This window comes from Balaenoptera musculus, chromosome 1 (genome assembly GCF_009873245.2).
Source record: "Balaenoptera musculus isolate JJ_BM4_2016_0621 chromosome 1, mBalMus1.pri.v3, whole genome shotgun sequence".
NCBI lineage: Eukaryota > Metazoa > Chordata > Mammalia > Artiodactyla > Balaenopteridae > Balaenoptera > Balaenoptera musculus.
In genome coordinates, this window is record NC_045785.1 from 130,444,230 (window position 1) to 130,466,989 (window position 22,760).

Here is a 22,760-nt window from a genome sequence, read left to right on the forward strand (position 1 = left end):
CTTTACCTTCCAATGTACTGTCTGTCTAACAATCAACTAAAAGTAAAGTGAGCTGTGCAGGTCAGGGTAGCCATCCCAGGATTAAAAACTGCCATAGATGAGCACTGACATGTACGTCAATGAGTTGAATTAACAAGAAGATAATACTGCTGTGTGAAATAATGCTCTTAAAGTACAGGAACACTTACGTGTTGCTAAAAGATTAAACATGAAGGAAAAGACAACTATACAGACCATATTTCCACAGAAGTATTTTTTATTACTCTGCTCTTCACACTATGCTTGGGAACAGTAATTTATTAAGTCCAAGAGAAAAGATAATTCACTGACAGAATGAAACTTCCAAACGTTTTCATTTGAAATTTAAAAGTAATTTAACTATAGACAGCATCAGGTAGAGAAGACCTTTATTCTGGACCCCCATAAAAACTAGGTTTTTGTCTATTAGAGAAGTCTCTTCTTGCCAGAACTGGTTTTCCTGTAAGCTCAGTAGGTTCTGGAGCTGATTATTACCACATTGCTCGCTGCACCCCAGACAGTTGCCCATGGTCGGCTAAGTGACGGAAGACGATACGACTAAGCCTCCAGCGCCGCTTTACACCTCGTGGACGGGATGTCATAACACACCGATTTCTGATTCTAACGGGACAGCTATCCCGGGGAAGGGCAGCAATTTCTTCATCAGCCACTTCCTAAGGGAAGTCACAACATTATTTACACAGATCACATGCATTTATTTATTCTAGATGATTAGTCAATGCTCAGAGGAAGAGAACAAAGGGCTCGATTCATTAATGTAGCCAAGTTTGGCAAAAGAACCCTGGACACCATAGTGAACTTTAACCTCTGAGTAGAAACAAACAGATCAGAAAAATGACAGAAATGTTTGACATACTCACAATGTAATTTTTCAAAACTTAATTGAAACAACATAGATACACAAGAATCCACAAACCATAAGTGTAAAGCTCAACAAGTTTTCACAAACAGAACATAGCTGTGTAACCAGCAGCTAGATTAAAAAAAATTATCCGCACCCCAAGCCTTCCCTCTGCCTCCTTTCAGTCACCGACCTCCTGGCTAAGAGCTAACCTGGTTACTAACACCACAGATGAACTTTTCTTGTTTTGATTTTATATAAATGTAACCATGGAGTATAATAAAAACCATTCTTTTTTATTCATTTCTGTTTGGCTTCTTTCACTCAATAAAATGCTTGTGAGAGTCTTCATACTGGTGCATGTGTTGTAATTTGTTCATTCTCATTGGTGCTGATTTTTGTTGTGTGAATATGCCATAATTCATTTATCCATTGTACAGATGATGGACATCCGGGTAGTTTCCAGTTTTGAGCTATTACAAATAGAGCTGCTATAGACATTCTCATTTCTCTTTTGGAAAATATATGAATGCATTTCTGTTGTCTCCCCAAACGATTTTTTCCCAGCTTTACTGAGATATAATTGACATATAACACTGTATAAGTTGAAGGTGTACAATGTGATGTTTTGATGCATGTATATACTGTGAAAAATAATTACCACAATAAGGTTAGTTAACACCTCCATCACCCCACATAATTACTTTTGTGTGTGCGCGAGAATACTTAAGATTTACTCTTTTATCAACTTTCAAGTATATAATATGGTATTGTTAACTGTAGTCACCATGTTGTACTTATTCAACCCCAGGGCTTATTCACCTTAAAACTGGAAGTCTGTACCCTTTGGCCAACATCTCCCCATTTTCCCCAGTCCCCAGCCTCTGGTAACCACCATTCTACTGTTGTTTCTATGAATTTGGTATTTTAGATTCCACATATAAGTGAGATCATACAGTATTTGTCTTTTTTCTGACTTACTTCACTTAGCATAATACCCTCAAGGTATAGCCACGTTATTGCAAAGGGCAGGATTTCCTTCTATTTTATGGCTAAATAGTATCGTACTCTGTGTCTGTGTATGAATCACATTAAGTGCCACATTCATCTGTTGATGGACATTCAAGTGGTTTCCATGTCTTGGCTATTGTGAATAATGCTAGAGTGAACATAGGGGTGCAGATATCACTTCTATTTCTATCTAGTGATTTCATTTCCTTCAGATTTATACTGAGAAATGGAATTCCTGGATCATACATGGTAGTTCTATTTTTAATTTTTTGAGGAACCTCCATACTGTTTTCCATAGTGGCTGCACCAATTTATATTGCCACCAACAGTGCACAAAGGTTCTCTTTTCCACATCCTCGCCAAAACTTATCTCTTGTCTTTTGGATAGTAGCCATTCTGACAGGTGTGAGGTGATAGTTCTTTGTGTTTTCATTTGCATTTCCCTGATAAGTGATGTTGAGCATCTTTTCATGTACCTGTTGGCCATTTTTATGTCTTTTTTAGAAAAACGTCTATTCAGGTTCTCTGACCATTTTTTCCAATTTTTTAAAATTAATTAATTAATTAATTTTTATTTTTGGCTGTGTTGGGTCTTCATTTCTGTGCGAGGGCTTTCTCTAGTTGTGGCGAGTGGGGGCCACTCTTCATCGTGGTGCGCGGGCCTCTCACTATTGCGGCCTCTCTTGTTGCGGAGCACAGGCTCCAGACGCGCAGGCTCAGTAGTTGTGGCTCACGGGCCTAGTTGCTCCATGGCATGTGGGATCTTCCCAGACCAGGGCTCGAACCCGTGTCCCCTGCATTGGCAGGCAGATTCTCAACCACTGCGCCACCAGGGAAGCTGACCAATTTTTAATCAAAAAAAATTTGGGGGCTATTGAGTTGTATGACTTCCTTACATTTTCAGGGTATTAACCCCTTATCAAGTACATGACTTGCAAATATTTTCTCCCATTTTGTAGGGTGCCTTTTCATGTTGTTGTTTCTTTTAGTGTGATGTAGTCTACTTGCTTATTTTTGCTTTTGTTGCTCGCACCTTTGGTGTCATATCTAAAACATCACTGCAAAGACAAATGGCAAAGAACTTTTTTACCCTTTGTTTTCTTCTAGCAGTTTTACACTTTCAGGTATGTCCTTTAAGTCTTTAACCCATTTCAAGTTAATTTTTGTGAGTGGGGTAAGATAGGGGTCCAATTTCATTCTTTCGCATGTGAATATCCAGTCTCCCCAACACCATTTATGGAGAAACTATCCAATACCCACTGAGTATTTTTGGCTCCCTTGTCAAATATTTGTTGACTACGTATCTGTGGCTTTATTTCTGGGTTCTTGAGTCTGTTCCATTGGTCTATGTGTCTGTTTTTATGCCAATACCATACAATTTTGAATATTATAGCTTTTAAATCAGGAAATGTGATACCTCCAGCCTTGTTTTTCTTTCTTGGGATTGCTTTGACTATTTGAGGGTCTTTTGTAGTTCCATACAAATTTTAGGATTATTTTTTCTATTTCTGCTTCAATTTCTTTCATCAGTGCATATAGTTTTCAGTGTACAAATCTTTCACCTTCTTAAATTTATTTCTAGGTTTATTATTAGTTTTGACGCTATTGTAAATGGGATTGTTTTATTTCTTTTTCAGATAGTTTATCAGTGTATAGAAAAGAACCAAATTTTGTAGGTTGATTTGGTAACCTGCAACTTTACTCAATTTATGGATTAGTTCTAACAGTTTTTTGGTGGAGTCTTTAGGGTTTTCTATATATAATATCATGTTGTCTGCAAATAGAGAGAGTTTTACTTCTTCCTTCCTGATTAGATGCCTTCTATCTCTTTTTCTTGCCTGATAGCTCTGGCTAGGCCTTCTAGTACTCTGTTGAACAGAAGTGGCAAGAGTAGGCATCCTTGTCTTGTTCCTGATCTTAGAGGAAAAGCTGTTGAATTTGGTTTGCTAGTATTTTGTTGAGAATTTTTACATCTCTATTCATCAGGGATACTGACCTGTGGTTTTCTTCTTGTAGTGTCCTTATCTGGCTTTGGTATCGGCAATGCTGGGCTCATAAAATGACTTTGGGAATGTTTCCCTCTTCTTCAATTTTTTGGAAGAGTTTGAGAAGGATTGGCACTAATTCCCCTTTAAACGTTTGGTAGAATTCACTCATGAAGGCACATGGTCCTGGGCTTTTCTTAGTAGAAACCTACTGATTCAATCTCCTTACTCATTATTGGTCACTTCAGTTTTAGTTCTAGTTTCTAGTTTCTAGTTCTTCATGATTCAGTCTTGATAGGTTATATGTTTCTAGAATTTATCCATTTCTTCTAGGCTAGCCAATTTGTTGGCATACAATTGCTCTTATCAGTCTCTTATGATTCTCTGTATTTATTTGGTATCAGCTGTAATGTTTCCTCTTTCATTGCTGATTTTATTGGAGTCTTCTCTCTTTTTTACTATGTTAGTCTAGCTAAAGGCTCAACAATTTTATCTTTTCAAAAAACCAGCCCTTAGTTTCACAGATCTTTACTGTTTTTCCGGTTTCTATTTTCATTTATTTCTGCTCTGATCTTTGTTTCTGCTAACTTTGGGCTTACCTGTTCTTTTTCTAGTTCCTTGAGGTGTAAATTAGGTTATTTCCCATAAGATTTTTGAATCATACAAGTCTGAAACCTCTGGACTGAAGATCAAGTAGGAGGAAAATGTGGTTTGAGGTGAAGTTGAAGAAGAAGGAAGGGCAGAAGCCCACAGAACCTTGACACCTATGGTAAATACTCTGATGGCTGGAGATGCAAAGATGAGTGATCAAGTGAGATTTACATTTTTAAAAGATCATTTGCAATGTAGGGAAATAAATATGGTAAGGGCAAAAATGGTTCAGGGGAGAAAAACAGAGATTACTGCAGTAGTTAGCACTAAGGTTGTGTCAGTACAGATTTATTCTTATGTATGTGGTTAAAGTACGTGTATTACTGTGTGTGTGTGTGCATGTGTGTGATTGACCCTGTACTAGACTATGATGGAAGCAAAATAATTACTCTAACATATTAGAAGTACATAAATGAGAAAATGTATATGAAAGCCACTAAATTTATATCCTATTAAGCATTAAGAGTAGTTCCTGATCTCCAAAAGCTTATGCATGTGCTGCTATTAAGAAATACTGAGAGAATTATATAAAACAACATGATTAAGTCAATGAATGGTAGACAGTAAATGCTATAGAGACAGGAGAAATGATTGGGCTGGCAGAATGAAGTAAAGTTTCATGGAGACAGAACTTGAAGAATACCTACAAATTGTTTACATATGTGTGAATGTAAAGATTTAAGGCAGTGTACAAATGAGGAAACTGGGCAAAGAGAAAATGAAACAAAAGAGCATTCTGTGAGAGCCTGTAAGTTTGTTAGCACTGGGGCATAAATTTGACTTGTAAGCTAGTTGGCAGGCAACATAGCGCCATGATCAGTTCCCATAGAGTCTCTGCACAGCTACTGCTGGTTCTCATACCACAGACTCTTCTGGGGATCTTCATACATTTGTCCTCCACAACATCTTAAGCTGAGTTTCTCAGGAGCCACTTCTTATTACTCCCTAAATATAGGCAAGTAGCTTAATGTCATTACAGTAAAAGCCATAACAGAATGGTCCAGGGCACTCAGTGTTCTGCTTATCTGGCTCAATTCAGACAAGATTTAAAAAGAATCCACAGTAATGAAGGGCCTGTATATTATTCTCCAAATTTATATAAATGAAATACTATTTACTCTGAGCTTTTGATAAGTTTAATGGCCTTGAGTTTGAGTTATACTCTCTGATAAGACTCTTGAATGCAGGTATTTTATGTCACCAGTTAGGCAGGACTTATGATTCAGGGAGTCAAACAGAGTTGACATTCTCTTATTCAAGTTAAAGAGTGTGACAAGAAAGTAAATCTAAATGGAAGGCCACCTCATGGGCAGAGGAATTCAGAGAGGCAGGCTTAGGGATGGCCCCGGATAAGAAACAGTGTAGGCCATGTGCTGGGCACCTGGCCCCATGCATTGGCAAAGACTCCCAGTGCCTTGAGAGTTGAATGATTGGGATGACTGGAGAAATAACTATCCAATTTCTGTGTGGTTACCATGCATCAGTACTTTCTAAGCACCACCTAATGAAATGGTTAAAGAGCTAGTTAAGAATGAATAGTTCCTTTTTAATTTGAAACTCATCAAAATCAGTTACAAGGGTATTTGTTTATGTTGACTGAAAATATCTGATTATATTCTCCAAAAAGTATACTGATACTAAGTTACAACAAACAGTATTAAAAGTGATCCGGGGCTTCCCTGGTGGCGCAGTGGTTGAGAGTCTGCCTGCCAATGTGGGGGACACGCGTTCGGGCCCTGCTCTGGGAGGATCCCACATGCCGCAGAGCGGCTGGGCCCGTGAGCCACAGCTGCTGAGCCTGCGTGTCTGGAGCCTGTGCTCCGCAACAAGAGAGGCTGCGATGGTGGGAGGCCCGCACATCGCGATGAGGAGTGGCCCCCACTTGCCGCGGCTGGAGAAGGCCCTCGCACAGGAACGAAGACCCAACACAGCCAAAAATAAATTAAAAAAAAAAAAAAAAGGGCTTCCCTGGTGGTGCAGTGGTTGACAGTCTGCCTGCCAATGCAGGGGATGCGGGTTCGGGCCCTGGTCTGGGAGGATCCCACATGCCGCGGAGCGGCTGGGCCCGTGAGCCACAATTACTGAGCCTGCGCGTCTGGAGCCTGTGCTCCGCAACAAGAGAGGTCGCGATAGTGAGAGGCCCGCACACCGCGATGAGGAGTGGCCCCTGCTTGCCGCAGCTAGAGAAAGCCCTCGCACAGAAACGAAGACCCAACACAGCCAAAATAAATAAATTAGTTAATATTTAAAAAAAAAAAAAGTGATCTGATTTGAGTTAATGATTTTATGGTAGATACTCATCTTACTTAGCTAACCTGAAGGTCTTTTGGCAGAATGGTATTCTTCCTGAGAGAATTGATCCGAAGCCTCTCATCTGCATACTCATAGGCCATTTTTCTTCTCTTCACATCACGCAACATTTTCCAATCTACATAGTAACTTCGAACTTGGCCTGAAGCTGATGAAGGAACCACCTAAGAGACAGAGACAAGGAACAAGTGAAGGACAGTCAGACCCAGACTCTGCCAGTTTCTCCATCCTGTGATCCTCTTTTAGTCACTATTTATGACCTTTTATCCCCCAAGTAATTATGGATAACTTTAATAATTTAAAATAATAGACTTCTTAATTCAGAACAAATAACTTTTACGGACATACATTAAGCCAAAATGGTGGTAATTAATACAATGCCAATAATGTGGGTTGGAAAGTGAAAAATTTTCTGAGATTTTTTATATAATTCTGTTTTACCTTTACTTAGGTTAATAAATATATGGTTCAAAAGTCAAAAAAGTATAGAAAGGGGAGGAGATCAAGATGGTGGAGTAGAGAGACATGGAGCTCACCTGCTCCCACAAATATATCAAAGATACATCTACATGTGGAACAATCCATACATGATACCTACTGAAAGCTTGCAGAAGATCTCAGACAACCAAAGCTGCAAGAAAGATTTCCGCGAAACCACGTAGGATGAGGGGAAAAGGGAGAAGTGGAATTGGGATGGGACCTGCACCCTTGGGCGGGAGCTGTGAAAGACGAAAGGTTCCCTCACCCTGGAGACCTCCTTCACTGGCTGGGAGGTCTACTGGGACAGACAGGGAGCTTCAGAGGCTCAAAAGCAGAGTGCAGGAGCTGGTCTGCTGCCCCACAGGGTAGAGAGACCAGCACAGACGGTCTTTGCCACATTGCCACACTTTCCAGTCCGAGGCGCGCCTGCTGGCGTGCATAGCGATTGGGTGTTGAAACTCAGGCTTCAGCAGACAGACCTGGGGAGATGACTCGGTTTGGCTGCGTGAAGACAGCTCAAAGGGCCTGGAGCGTGGCCCGAGCCACAACTGGGGGTGTGCACAGGATGGAGCATGGGGCTGCCGTAGGAGCCCCACTGTCAACATGGGAAGGGAGGGGCATGGGTCCACTATAGCAGCCTCACTATCAGCATGCTCACAGCAGGGCACAGCTCCAACTGCAGCGGGTTTTGCAAACTTTGTGGGCACGCACACATGGAGGTGGCACTGAATACTGAGGTGATCACTGGCCCTCCCACTTTAGGTGTGGGGCTGCAGCTCCAGAGGACTTTCTCGCCCATGGTTTTGTGAGGGTTTCTCACCCATACCTAATCTCCAAGCCGATTCCAAGCACTCCTGCAGCAGATGCAGCCCCTGAGGGCAGTGCCAGCAAGAGTGATCTCTGTGAGTGTGCACACCAGGTGGCAGGCAGTGTCACAGAGTTGCACATCACAGCAAACAGCTCCTGGGGAGGAACACAGGGGCTCCTTTCCCAGAGGGAGTGCTCTAGTCCTGCCTACCTCACATTGAAGCTTAGAATCGGATCTAGGGGTTTCCACTCCAACAAATGGGGAGCAGACTCTACCCCTGACAGGGTTGTAACAATCGCAGAGAAAAGAGGAGGCCCTGCCCAACATCCAGGGCAGGCTCCAGTCAACACAATGTCAAACACACCACCTATATCAAGGAGACAAGGGCCAGTACACCCTGAGGAAAGACACAGCAAGCCAAAAACAGCCCTCACACCAAAAATACTGGACTCATACAGTCTACACAGGGTCGCTCCCACATAAAAACAGCCCTTCAAAACCACAGTAGACAACTGTTTTCCCTAAATTCAGAGTAAGAGGGACTTCCCTGGTGGCAGAGTGGTTAACAATATGCCTGCCAATGCAGGGGATACAGGTTCGAGCCCTGGTCCGGGAAGATCCCACATGCCGTGGAGCAACTAAGCCCGTGTGCCACAACTACTGAGACTGTGCTCTAGAGCCCGTGAGCCACAACTACTGAGCCTGTGTGCCACAACTACTGAAGCCTGCGCACCTAGAGCCCACGCTCTGCAACAAGAGAAGCCACTGCAATGAGAAGCCCGTGCATTGCAATGAAGAGTAGCCCCGCTTGCTGCAACTAAGAAAGCCCACGTGCAACGAAGACCCAATGCAGCCAAAAATAGAATATAAATAAACAAATTTAATATTAAAAAAAAAATTCAGAATAAGAGAAATATAAGTAAAATGAAAAAGCAGAAGAATTACTCCCAATTAAAAGAACAGGTGAAATCCCCTGAAAGAACAAGCAATGAAACAGACCTCTCCAGTCTACATGACCCCAAGTCCAAAAAGGAAGTAATAAAAATGCTGAAGGGAGAGCAGCCAAGATGGCAGAGAAAGACCCTAAGCACATCTACTCTCACGAGCACACAAAAATCAGGACAATCTGCAGAACAACCATTGTTGAAAAGGACTGAAACTTAGCAGAAAAGATTCTCTACATCTAAATACATAAAAATGGAACCACAATGAGATGGGTATGAGGGGCACATTCATGATATAATCAAATCCCACACCCCCAGGTGTGCAACCCACAAACTAGAGAATAATTATATTGCAGAAGTTCCCCCAAAGAAGTGAGAGTTCTGAGCCTGTCAAACTCCACCCCCAGCCCAGGGGTCTGGCATGGGGAAGAGGAGCCCCCAGAGCATTTGGCTTTGAAGGCCAGTGGGGCTTGATTGCAAGAGTTGCACAGGAATGGGGGAAATAGAGACTTCACTCTCAAAGTGCGCACACAAAATCTCACATGCACTGGACCAAGGGCAAAAGCAGTAATCTGATAGAAGCCTGGGCCAGACCTACCTGCTGGTCTTGGAGGGTCTCCTGGGGAGGTGGCTGTGGCCCACCCTGGGGACACAGACTCTGGTGCCTGATATATCAGGGAGCATTTATCTGCATGTGTGAGCTCTTGTGGAGGCTGACATTTTGGCACCAAGACCTGGCCCCACCCAGCAGTCCATAGGCTCAAGTGCTGACAGGCATTGAGGCAAACAACACAATGGGCAGGGACACAGTCAAACCTATCAGCAGACAGGCTACCTAAAGACTTCCTGAGCTCACAGCCTCCTCTAGATACGCCCCTAGACATGGTCCTGTCCATCAGAGGACCAACACCCAGTTCTACCCACCAGGGGACAGGCACCAGCCCCTCCCACCAAGAAGCCTGCACAAGCCTCTACACCAGGCTCACCTACCAGGGGGCAGTCACTAGAAGCAAGAAAACTACAGTTCCGCAGCCCGCAGACTGAGTCCACAAACACAGGCCAGACACTATCCTGGGACCAGCTGGCCCCTGGTCCTTGAGGGATGAGAGGGGAGTGCACTGCTGGGACACAAAAGACGTTTCCTACAGAGGGCCAGTTTTCCAAGGTGGAGGAACGAAACCAACCTACCACATACATAAAAACACAAATAGCAATTTACATAAAATGAGGCAACAGAGGAATATGTTTCACACGAATGAACAAGATAAAACCCCAGAAGGACAACTAAGTCATGTGGAGATAGGCAATCCACCCAAGAAAGAGTTCAGAGTAATGATCGTAAAGATGATCAAAGAACTTGGGAGGAGAATAGATGCACAGAGCAAGAAATCAGAAGTTTTAAAAAAAAGAATTAGAAAATATAAAGGATATAAAGAACTAAAGAAAACAATAACTGATATGAAAAATACACTAGAAGGAATCTATAGTAGACTAAATGATTCAGAAGGACGGATCAGTGAGCTGGAAGACAGAGGTAGTGGAAATCACTGCCATTAAACAGAAAGAAGAAAAAAGAATGAAATGAAATGAGGACAGCTTAAGAAACCTCTGGGCTAACATCAAGCACACTAATATTGGCATTTTAGGGATCCCAGAAGGAGGAGAGAGAAAGGGTCTGGGAAAATAATTGAACAGATAATAGCTGAAGACTGCCCTAACCTGGGGAAGGAAACAGTCACCCAAGTACAGGAAGTGCAGAGAGTCCCATACAGGATTAACCCACAGAGGAATACACCACAATGCATTGTAAGAAAGATGACAAAAGTTAAATATAAAGAGAGACTATTAAAAGCAACAAGGGAAAAGCAACAAATAACACACAAGGGAACTCCAATAAGGCTATCAGATGATTTTTCAGCAGAAACTACAGGCTAAAAGGGAGTGGCATGATATACTTAAATTGATGAAAGAGAAAAACCTACAACCAAGAATACTCTACCCAGCAAGGCTCTCATTCAGATTTCATGGAGAAATCGAAAGCTTTACACACAAGCAAGAGCTAAAAGAATTCAGAACCACCAAACCAGCTTTACAGCACCTGCTAAAGGAACTTCATTAGGTGGAAATGAAAAGGCCACAACTAGAAACAAGCAAATTACAAAATGGAAAAGCTCATTGATAAAGGCAAACATACAATAAAGGTAGAAAATCATCCATGCACAAAGCTAGTAGGGAGGTTAAAAGACTAAAGTAGTAAAAATCATTTGTAACCACAGTAAGCAGTTAAGGGACACACAAAACAGTCAGACGTAAAATGTAAAATCAAAAACAGTAATAGTGAGGAAAGGAGACTACAAATGCAGTGTATCTGAAATGCATTAGAAATTAAGAGATGAGCAACTTGAAACAAGCATGTATAAATATAGACTCCTATACAAAAACCTCATGGTAACTGTAAAACAAAAATCTATGATAGATACAGACACAAAAAGAAAAAGGAATCCAAACATACCACTAAAAATAGTCATCAAATCACAACACAGGAGAACAGGAGAAAAAAGGGGGGAAAAAGACCTACAAAAACAAATCCAAAGCAAGTAACAAAATAGTAATAGGAACATACATATTGATAATTACCTTAAATGTAAACAGACCAAATGCTCCAACCAAAAGACAAAGACTGACTGAATGGATACAAAAACAGGACCAGTATATTTGCTGCCTATAAGAGACACACTTCAGATCTAAAGACTCATACAGACTGAAAGTGAGGGAATGGAAAAAGGTACTCCATGCAAATGCAAATCAAAAGAAAGCCAGAACAGCTATATTTATATCAGACAAAATAGACTTAAAAAAAAAAAAAAGACGGTTACAAGAGACAAAGAAGGACACTATATAATGATCAAAGGATCAATACAAGAATATATAATAATTTTAGTGGGGAACTTTAACACCCCACTTACATCAATGGACAGATCATCCAGACAGAAAATCAATAAGGAAACACAGGCCTTAAATGACACATTAGACCAGATGGACTTAATTGATATTTATAGAGCATTCCATCTGAAAGCAGCAGAATACACATTCTTTTCAAGTGCACATGGAACATTCTCCAGGATAGATCACATGCTGCGCAACAAAGCAAACCCTGGTAAATTTAAGAAAACTGAAATCATATCAAGCATCTTTTCTGACCACAACACTATGAGGATAGAATTCGACTACAAGAAAAAGACTGCAAAAACACAAACACATGGAGGTTAAACAATATGCTACTAAACAATCAATGGATCACTGAAGAAGTCAAAGAGGAAATCAAAAAATACCTGGAGACAAATGAAAATGAAAACACAACACTCCAAAATCTATGGGACACAGCAAAAGCAGTTCTTAGAGAGGAGTTTACAGAGATGCAAGGAAACAAGAAAAATCTCAAATAAACAGCCTAATCTTACACCTAAAGCAACTAGAGAAAGAAGAACAAAGAAAACCCAAAGTTAGTAGAAGGAAAGAAATCATAAAGATCAGAGCAGAAATGAAATAGAGACTAAAAAAATAGGAATGACGATGAAACTAAAAGCTAGTTCTTTGAAAAGATAAACAAAATTGATAAACCTTTACCAGACTCATCAAGAAAAAAAGGGAGCAGTCCCAAATCAATAAAATAGAAATAAAAAAAGAGAAGTTACAACTGCCACCACAGAAATACAAAGAATCATAAGAAACTACTTTGAGCAACTATATGCCAATAAAATGGACAACCTAGAAGAAATGGACAAATTCTTAGAAAGGTACAATCTTGCAAGACCGAACCAGGAAGAAATAGAAAATATGAACAGACCAATTTTAAGTAGTGAAATTGGGTTGGTAATTTAAAAACTCCCAACAAGCCAAAGTCCAGGGCCAGATGGCTTCACAGGTGAATTCTACTGAACATTTAGAGAAGAGTTAACAACTATCCTTGTGAAACTATTCCCAAAAAAGGCAGAGGAAGGAACACTTCTGAACTCATTCTATGATACCACCATCACCCTGATACCAAAACTAGACAAAGAACCCACACAAAAAAAGAAAAGTACAAGCCAATATCACTGATGAACATAGATTCAAAAATCCTCAACTAAATATTAGCAAACCAAATCCAACGATAGGTTAAAAGGATCATATACCATGATCAAGTGGGATTTATTCCAGGGATGCAAGGATTTTTCAATATCTGCAAATCAATCAGTGTGATACACCACATTAACACATTGAAGAATAAAAAGCATATGATCATCTCAATAGTTGCAGAAAAAGCTTTTGATAAAATTCAACATCCATTTACGATAAAAACTCTCCAGAAAGTCGGCACAGAGGAAACCTACCTTAACATAATAAAGGCCATATATTACAAACCCACAGCTAACATCATACTCAATGGTGAAAAGCTGAAAGCATTTCCTCTAAGATCAGGAACAAGACAAGGATGGCCACTCGTGCCACTTTTATTCAACATAGTTCTGGAAGTCCTAGCCACAGCAATCAGAGACAAAAAGAAATTAAAGGAATCCAAAATGGAAAAGAAGAAATAAAACTGTTGCTATTTGCAGATGACACTATACACAGAAAATCCTAAAGATGCCATAAGAAAGCTACTAGAGCTCATCAACGAATTTGATAAAGTGGCAGGATACAAAATTAATACACAGAAATCTGTTGCATTTCTATACACAAACAATGGAATATCAGAATGAGAAACTGAGGAAACAATTTATATTGTTATATTAACAATATGAACAATTTATATTATTAACAATAATATAAACAATTTCTTTTTATTTAGAGAATACTTTATTAGTTTCTGTAATCAAACCCATGTAGATAAGACCTTACATATTTAATACAGTGTGTTACCCCTGTACAAATGGAAAAAAATATGTTTAACGTTTCGAGACCAATATGGCTGTTGATTTCTGTACAATGCCAACCCAACACGGTACAACTGGGATACTTCTCCAAAGCTGACAGCACAGCTAAAGTTTCCCATCAAAAGAATAAACTACCTATGAATAAACCTACCTAAGGAGGCAAAAAACCTATACTGCAAAAACTGTAAGACACTGATGAGAGATACTGAACATGGTACAAACAGATGGAAAGATATACCATGTTCTTGGATTGGAAGAATCAATATTGTTAAAATGACCACACTACCCGAGGCAATCTACAGATTCAGTGCAATCCAATGGTAATAGATTAGATAGAAATCAACCACAAGAAAAAGACAAGTGTAATCCAATGGCATATCAAATTACCAATGGCATTTTTCACAGAACTAGAACAATGTTTAAATTTATATGGAAACAGAAAAGACCCCAAAAAGCCAAAACAATCTTGAGAAAGAAGAATGGTACTGGAGGAATCACCTTTCTTGACTTCAGACAATACTACAAAGTTACAGAAATCAACACAGTATGGTAGTGGAACAAAAACAGACACATAGATTAATGAAACAGGATAGAAAGCCTAGAAATAAACCCACACACTTATGGTCAATTAATCTATGACAAAGGAGGCAAGAATATACAATGGAGGAAAGACAGTCTCTTCATTAAAAGGTCCTGGAAGAACTGTACAGTTACGTGCAAAAGAATGAAATTAGAACACAACAGATAAAAATAAACTCAAAATGTATTAAAGACCTAAATGTAAGACTAGATACTATAAAACTCCTAGAAGAAAACATAGGCAGAACACTCTTTGACATAAATTGCAACAATATGTTTTTGGATCCACCTCCTAGCATAATGGAAATAAAAACAAAAATAAACAAATGGGACCCAGTTAAACTAAGCTGTTGCACAGTAAAGGAAATCATGAAGAAAACAAAAAGAAAACCAACCAACTAGGAGAAAATATTTGCAAACAATACTTCTGACAAGGGATTAATTTCCAAAATATACAAACAGCTCATACAGCTTAACATACAAAAAAAAAAAAAAACCCAATCAAAAAATGGACAGAAGACCTAAATAGTCCTAAACAGACATTTCTCCAAAGAAGACATACAGATGGCCAACAGGCATACGAAAAGATGCTCAATATTGCTAATTATTAGAGAAATACAAATCAAAACTACAATGAGGTATCACTTCACACAGGTCAGAATCGACACCATCAAAAAGTCTACAAATAACAAATGCTGGCGAGGTTGTGAGAAAAGGGAACCCTCCTGCACTTTGGTGGGAATGTAAATTGGTGCAGCCACTACGGGAAACAGTATGGAGGTTCGTCAAGAAACTGAAAATAGAGTTACCATATGATCCTGCAATCCCACTCCTGGGCATATATCTGGAAAAAAACTCTAATTAGAAAAGATGTATGCACACCAATGCTCATAGCAGCACTATTTACAATAGCCAAGACATGGAAGCAACCTAAGTGTCCATCAATAGATGAATGGATAAAGAAGATGAAATATTACTCAGCCATAAAAAAGAAAGAAATAATGCCATTTGCAGCAACATGGATGGACCCAGAGATTATCATACTAAGTGAAGTAAGTCAGACAGAGAAAGACAAATATAACTTACATGTGGAATCTAAAAAATAGTACAAATGAACTTATTTACAAATCAGAAACAGACTCACAGAAACAGAAAACAAACTTATGGTTACCAAAAGGGATAACAGGGCGGGAGGAAGGAGAGGTAGATAAATAAGGAATATAGGATTAACAGATACACATTAGCATATATAAAACAGATAAACAAGGATTTACAGTATAGCACAGGGAAATATATTCAAGATCTTGTAATAACCTATAATGGAAAAGAATTGGAAAAAATATATATATATATACATAAAACACACCAAATATAACCAAATCACTTTGCTGAAATCAACTATAGTTCAATAAAAAAATAAAATTTTAAAGAAGTATAGACATACAGTGGATGCACCCTCCCACCTTGTCCCTCACCAGCCGAGTGACCACACCCCCACCTCCAGAGGTAGCCAGTTACTATTTTCTTGTGCAGTCTTCCAGAGATTTTTGTCTATAAAATACATGTACACACGCCCATTCCCATGTTTCTTCCCCTACCCCCTTTTTTCACATTTAACAATACATCTTGGAGATCTTTCCATATCCATATGCCAAAAAGCTTCCACGTTGTTTTAGGTCACATAATATTCCACTATATGGATGTGACCAGGTTCAGGAGACACTACCTCAAAATATGGCTCCTTTGGCATACTATTTCAAGCAAATGGAATTTGAGAAACAGCAGGTGCAAGAAGGACTTTCTGACCTTTCCCTGAAACAGGTCATAAGACCCTTATGTGAGAGGTGCCCTCCCTATATAGCCAGGGCATGAAAGAAGCATCTTTATCTCTGAAGCCTGAGGGACACTGAGAAGAATCTGAATAACAGGCCTTGCTAAGTTTCCCTTAGTTTTCTACACTTAGCCCATACCTTTTGTCTTATCACATTTCCCCATGACTTTCCAGGCTTCATCAAACCTAGCACAAAACCACTCAGGTTTAACTTCTTTGGGTCTTCATTTCCCTATGAAACGTCCCGTGTCGGGTAAAACTTACAAATTTGTATGCTATTCTCTTGTTACAAGGGTCCCAGCTGAGAACTTAGAAGAAGATAAAGCAGTTACTTTTTCCTCCCCACAGATGCATCATGATTTATTATCCTGTGACCTACTGGTGGACAGCTAGACCATACCTCACCAGTTATCATTATAAACAATGCTGCAATGAATAATGTCTTATGTAAATCATTTCATATATATTTCTATGTATCAGTAGGATAAATTCTTGGAAGCAGAACTGCTGGGTCAAAGCATTATTTCAAAATGATAATTTGAAATTATCATTGACCTAATATTTCTTAGCATGAGTTGTCCAGTAATAAAATAGTAGGCTCCTCATTGTCACATATTTACATGGTGAGAGTTTACAATTCTTACTGACAGTACAGGCATAGAGAGTATAGGCCACTAGAAACTCTAGTCTCTCCCAAACCAGAGCAAATATTATATGTTCGTTAAATTGCAGCTATAGAAAATAATGATGGTCTCTTATAACTGCTGTTTTAGAAACAAATATATGTACAGCATTATACAGAATGTAAAGCTGAAAATGAGAATACTAGATTAGAAAGAAAATGTTTTTTCAATCTATTAACAAAAGATAAACTGAGCATCTTCAATGCTTCGAAGTCTCATGGGGAAATACAACAACTCTAAAATCTGCTTTTTGGAAATAAGACAGCATGAAGGAAATTTCAATATCGATTTGACACAACTGAGTCAAATGAACACGTGGTCACTGTGGCTGGAAATGAGCATCATGGAAAGGAAGGGAGAGAAGGTGAAGTTTTTCCAAACCAAAAGAGGAAATGATTGTATGGAAATATGTTAATATAAATGTTTCAGACATTACATGAAATTTTTAAAAATCTTATATGTTCTGGTATAATGTTATAAGTCATAATTCTAGTTATTACTTTAAAATGTATATCTCAGAAATAAAAAAAAAAGAGGAAATGAACAAGATATAGTGGTAAGGTCTGAGGAGATCATTTTGGTTGAAAGAAACAATTCACATTAAGGGTCAATGCAAGGTTTGTTTTTATCTATGAAATTGAAAGTTAAAGAGAATTAGAAAACAAAATTAAACATTTTTCCCCTCAATTCTTTTCCAGACTATTCCTAATCAACATCCTCTCTACCATCTCCTAACAGGTTTCTACTTATTTAAGAAAACAAAATAAAACACCTTTCATTCTTTTTGCACAACTTTTTTTCTGACTATAAAAGCAATACACTTTTAAAATAAACATTTATTGGTCTATTATTGTAATTTCTTCTGTAAATAGTGTATGTCCTTTGCCCACATTTCCATTGTCAGTATTTTCTTACCAGTTTATAACAGTGCTTTATATATTAAGATTGCATTCTGTTCTGTACTTATCCTATCCTGCCCCTCTCTCTCACCCCTCTTCACCTCCTAAAACTCTTCCATTGGGCCCTCTTCAACTCATGGTCTACCATTGTCGAAATTTTCTAAATCCTCAATTCCTTAACATCTCCTTCAGATATTTGCTCTAGAGAATCTTGAATCCCAGATAGTTTCCCCGTAGCTCTTTTTTTCTCCCACGAGTGGGAGAAAGCTTCCTTGCTCTTTGCTGCCGCTTCCAGACTGTCCCTCCTTCCTGAAAGGAAGCTTCGGCTCTCGTGCCATTGGGTTATACTCCCACCACCCGTCACCACTGCCCCCACCATTCCCTTTCGTTTTTCACTCACTGTAAATGCTGGCTCACTGTCGCTCTCTCCAATACTCTTCCTGTCTTAACTCCTGGTGACCTCAACACACATGAAATTACACTGTGATCTCTCCATTCCTTGAACTCTTTTCCTCCAGTGATTTTTGTCCTCCACTCTTCTTTACCTATTCACTTCCACGCCCTAGGTCTTTTATTACCAGTAGGTGCAAGCCCTCCATTGTCTCAGCTGTGTGTATCTCTTTCTCTATCACTTCTTTCTAGCTTGCTCCTTCTAACACCTAATAACAGCTCCTCTGAGACTTTTAATCCATTGTTCCTACCAGCTTTTCACTGTCTCTCAGCTTTTGATTTCCTATCTCCCGCTTACCCAGCCTGAGTAAGCCTGAATTCCGTGGTCCGTAAATACAATGTCGTCTTTCATACACCCTCAACTCCCTGGTCCCTCTCTCACTTCACTGTACTGGCTCTAATTCTTGCCACTATTCTTCCAATCTATTCTTGACTATTTTACACCATCTTGCCTTTCCTCAAATCTCTGACACCTGCTCCCACATCCCCACGTTTAGCTGATGACTTCAATTTCTCTTTAATTATGAAATTAAAAGCACCTGTAATCAGATATAGAGAACAGACTTCTGGTTGCCAAGGGGGAGGGACAGATGGGGGTTTGGGATTAGCAGATGCAAACTATTATATAGAATGGATAAACAAAAAGGTCCTACCGAATAACACAGGGAACTATATTCAATATCCTATAATAAACCATAATGGAAAAGAATATGAAAAAAATGTATGTATAACTGAATCACTTTGCTGTACAGCAGAAATTGACACAACATTGTAAATCAACTATACTTCAATTAAAATAAATTTAAAAAAAGCATCTGTAATCACATGTACTACACTCCATCCTGTTACTAAAGATCTTCTCTGTCCAATACAGTAGCCACTAACCACACACAGCTAGTGAGCGCTTGAAATGTAACGAGAGAAACGTAATTCCTAATTTTATTTAATTTTAATTAATTAAAAAATTTAAACTGAAGCAAGATAAACATTAACTTTAGTGTTTTGGTAGGACTACATTTTCCATTTTTTTAAAAAATAAATTTATTTTTTAAAATTTATTTTTGGCTGCATTGGGTCTTCGTTGCAGTGGCTTCTCTTGTTGCACAGCACGGGCTCTAGGTGCCCAGGCTTCAGGAGTCGTGGCTCGCGGGTTCTAGAGCACAGGCTCAATAGTTGTGGTGCATAGGCTTAGTTGCTCTGCGGCATGTGGGATCTTCCTGGACCAGGGCTCGAACCCATGTTCCCTGCGTTGGCAGGCAGATTCTTAACCACTGCACCACCAGGGAAGCTCCTACATTTCCCATTTTAATAGTGGAAAATTTAGCATCCAAACTAAGATGTGCTTTAAGTGTAAAATACAAACCTGATTTTGAAGATCTAGTATGAGAAAAGAATGTAAATATCTTACACATCACGTTTATAAGATTACATGTTGAAATATTTTTGACACACCTAGTTAAATAAAATATTTTAATAAAATTAATTTCATCTGCTTTTTACTTTTTTTAATGTGGCCACTTAGAAACTTTTAAGTTACATATGTGGTTGGCATTTTATTTCTACTGGACAACGCTATTACAGATTAACTATGTTCCTAAGACCAAACAATTGAACACGAAACTCATCACCTCTTGCCTACACAGGGGTACGGCTCCAGCAATTCTTCCCTCTCCTACATCATCCATTTTCCCCACTTTACAGAATCTTTCCCTTTAACACAAAAACATGCAGTTACTTCTGTCACGTTAAAAAAAAATAACACATAACACCCACTCTTAACCCACCTCCTCTCCAGCTATTGACCCATTTTTCTGCTCCCCTTTGCGGCAAAACGTTTTCAAAGGCTTGTCTATATTCGTAGTCTCCAATTTCTTTCCTCCTATTCCGTCATGAACGCTATCGCACCCACCACGCCATCGAAACGGCTATGATCGAGGTCCCAACAATTTCCACTCTGCTAAACCCAACAGGCAATTCTCAGCTCTTCTTTTAATTGACTTTGAGGAGAGAGTTGCCCGCTCGCTGCTCCTGGAGCGCTTCCGGGCCACCACGCTCTCCTCCCTCGCTCTGCTTCTTTCAAGTCTCCTTTGCTCGGCTCTCTTAACATTGAAGGCTCTGGGGCCTCATTCCTCGGACACCTTCTCTCCCCACCTACACTCCTTATAAATTGGCGTCAACCTGGAGCTTTCAATGCCAGTCAGCTCTAAGCTTACGAATACCAAATTTACATCTGCAGCTCGGCCCCTCCCTGAAGCAGGCCGGAGGAGGGAAGTGGGCAGAGGGAAAACCCTGAGACGGGTCTGCACTGGGCGCTACAGCTGGCAGAATAGTGGGGGACCCGTGGGTTTGGAGGTTCAGAGGAGAGGGGGAGGAGGGTATAAGGGCGTGGCCCAGACCTGCCGGACTGTCCGCAGCAGAGCGCCGAGCGTGGAGGCCGCCATGTTGTCCGCCGCAAATGTCAAACCGCTGCAACTTTATTGACGCTGCCGGATACAGCGAGGACACGAGGGGCGGGACCTGGGCCGCAGGGGGCGGGGCGGCAGGCGGGTCTTTAGCGTACAGGAAGTAGGGGGTAGTTAATTGGATGTACGTTCTCGCGGTATTCAACGGAATATGGGCAAATTAACTATGTGGGAGCGGAGCTGTGATACTGATAGTGGAGTCTGACGGTCCTTACCTGTTCCTCGTTTCCTGAGCGCTTTACACAGCCTCTTAAATTACCTTTGTCCCCACCCACCTCCTTTTCCGCCCTCCCCTACCTACCAGTTCATTGTTACCAATTTCTCTTTCCCCAAATTCTTCTCGCTCAACCTACTTGTCCTGTATCCTCCATTAGTTTAGGATGCTACTTGCCAGAAACCTACAAGTATGGACAGCTCTTCCTTCTCTGTCCTCCTTCCTGTGGATTTTGCAAATCTCTCCTTCTCTCTGCTATAAAGGTCATAGTGATCATGTTGAGAATGGCAATGCTATAGTTCCGATTTGTATGTCTAGGGTTTAAAAAATATATATTTAAAAATATGTATATTGTGTATTGGAGCTTTAGATGAAAAGCGCTTAAAATATTTTGGGGTTTTTTTCGGGGGCGGGGCTTGGGTGGGGAGCATTGCCATTTAAAAATTGCTGTTTTCAGTCTGTAGTACAGGGTACTTTCAGTTCATCTTCATAGCAAATGTCCTTGGTCTGGAATGAACCCTTTGTGGGGCCCCTTTATTTTGTGTGGATGTAAGGCAAGTACCACCCACCTACCATCCCGGTAGAAGAGTATCAAGGAGTATATATTAGGTTGGCAAAGACCTGTATTTTAGATGTGCTGATTGATGAAGTGAGGAGATGCCCCTGTGTGCCATTTGCATCTACATTATTGGACAGCAGTCTTCTGGGAAGGGGAGCTGAGTGCAGACTCCTTTCTCTAGAGAGAGATTCAAGTTTATTGGAACATGTGTAATGAACTGGGGAGGGACTGATTGAGGCCAGCTGGCAGGAAAGGACAGCATAAGCCCCTGTCATGGTAGAATCAGAAAATTCCTGGACCAGTGTCAGGCAGGCATCTAGTCCTAATTCTAGCCCATGTAATACCTCTGCACAGTTGAGGGTTATCTTCTGCAATTGTATTCTATTACAAGTTAATCACTAAAGAGATGTTACCTATAAGTTTAAATTATACGTAATGGTGCATTTCTAGGAACCCTGCCTCCTAGGTAATGATCATTAAGCTAAAATACCTTTATTTAGCTCATGGGAAACATCCTGACCAGGCCCACCTGTGAATGGCTGCAGGAAGGAAGAAATTAACTCATCCCCTCCGGAGTCTGGCCGGAACCAAGTCTTTACCCCCTCCCCTTTTAGTATAAAAGAAGCCTGAGTTCTAACTCTGGGAAGGTGGTTCTTTGGGACACTAGTCCACCATTGTCTCTGTCTGCCGGCTTTCCAAATAAAGTCACTATTCCTTGTCCCAACAACTTGTCTCTTGATTTATTGGCCTGTCGTGTGGTGGGCAGTATGAGCTTAGACTCGGTAACACAATTAGCTCACAAAGTAGGTGAGTCAGCTTTATACACAGCAGCCTTTTGTTTTCTTTCTGTAAAACTAGTTCTGAAAGCATCTTTAAACAGCATTGTAACTTTAAAAAAATTGTGGTAAAATATACATAACATAAAATTTACCATCTTAACCATTTTTAAGTGTACAGTTCAGTGGCATTAAGTACATTCACGCTGTTGTACAACCATCACCACCGTCAATCTCCAGAACATCTTTATCTTCCCAACTGAAACTCTGTACCCATTAATCTGTAAGTTCCCCTTCTGCCTGCATCCCAGCCCCTGGCAAC

The 22,760-nt window shown here is 40.1% G+C and overlaps 1 protein-coding gene across 1 annotated transcript; it reads right to left on the reverse strand.

Annotated features, from left to right (window-relative positions):
* Positions 1 to 245: 245 nt before the first annotated feature.
* On the reverse strand, positions 246 to 20,955 carry MRPS14 (mitochondrial ribosomal protein S14). The gene is made up of 3 exons (XM_036834692.1): positions 20,824 to 20,955; positions 6,843 to 7,001; positions 246 to 692 (listed from the first exon to the last, which is right to left on the reverse strand). Exons 1-3 carry the CDS (start codon positions 20,866 to 20,868, stop codon positions 510 to 512), a joined length of 387 nt encoding a protein of 128 aa, XP_036690587.1. The 5' UTR covers positions 20,869 to 20,955; the 3' UTR covers positions 246 to 509.
* Positions 20,956 to 22,760: the final 1,805 nt, after the last annotated feature.

Excerpts from the sequence above, each read along its gene's own strand:
- MRPS14 (XM_036834692.1), bottom strand. The coding sequence starts at position 20,868 with ATGGCGGCCTCCACGCTCGGCGCTCTGCTGCGGACAGTCCGGCAG. Across the intron at positions 7,002-20,823 it reads TGCTGCGGACAGTCCGGCAG|GTGGTTCCTTCATCAGCTTC; the intron begins GTCTGGGCCACG and ends TCTGTCTCTTAG. Across the intron at positions 693-6,842 it reads TTCTGCCAAAAGACCTTCAG|GAAGTGGCTGATGAAGAAAT; the intron begins GTTAGCTAAGTA and ends GACTTCCCTTAG.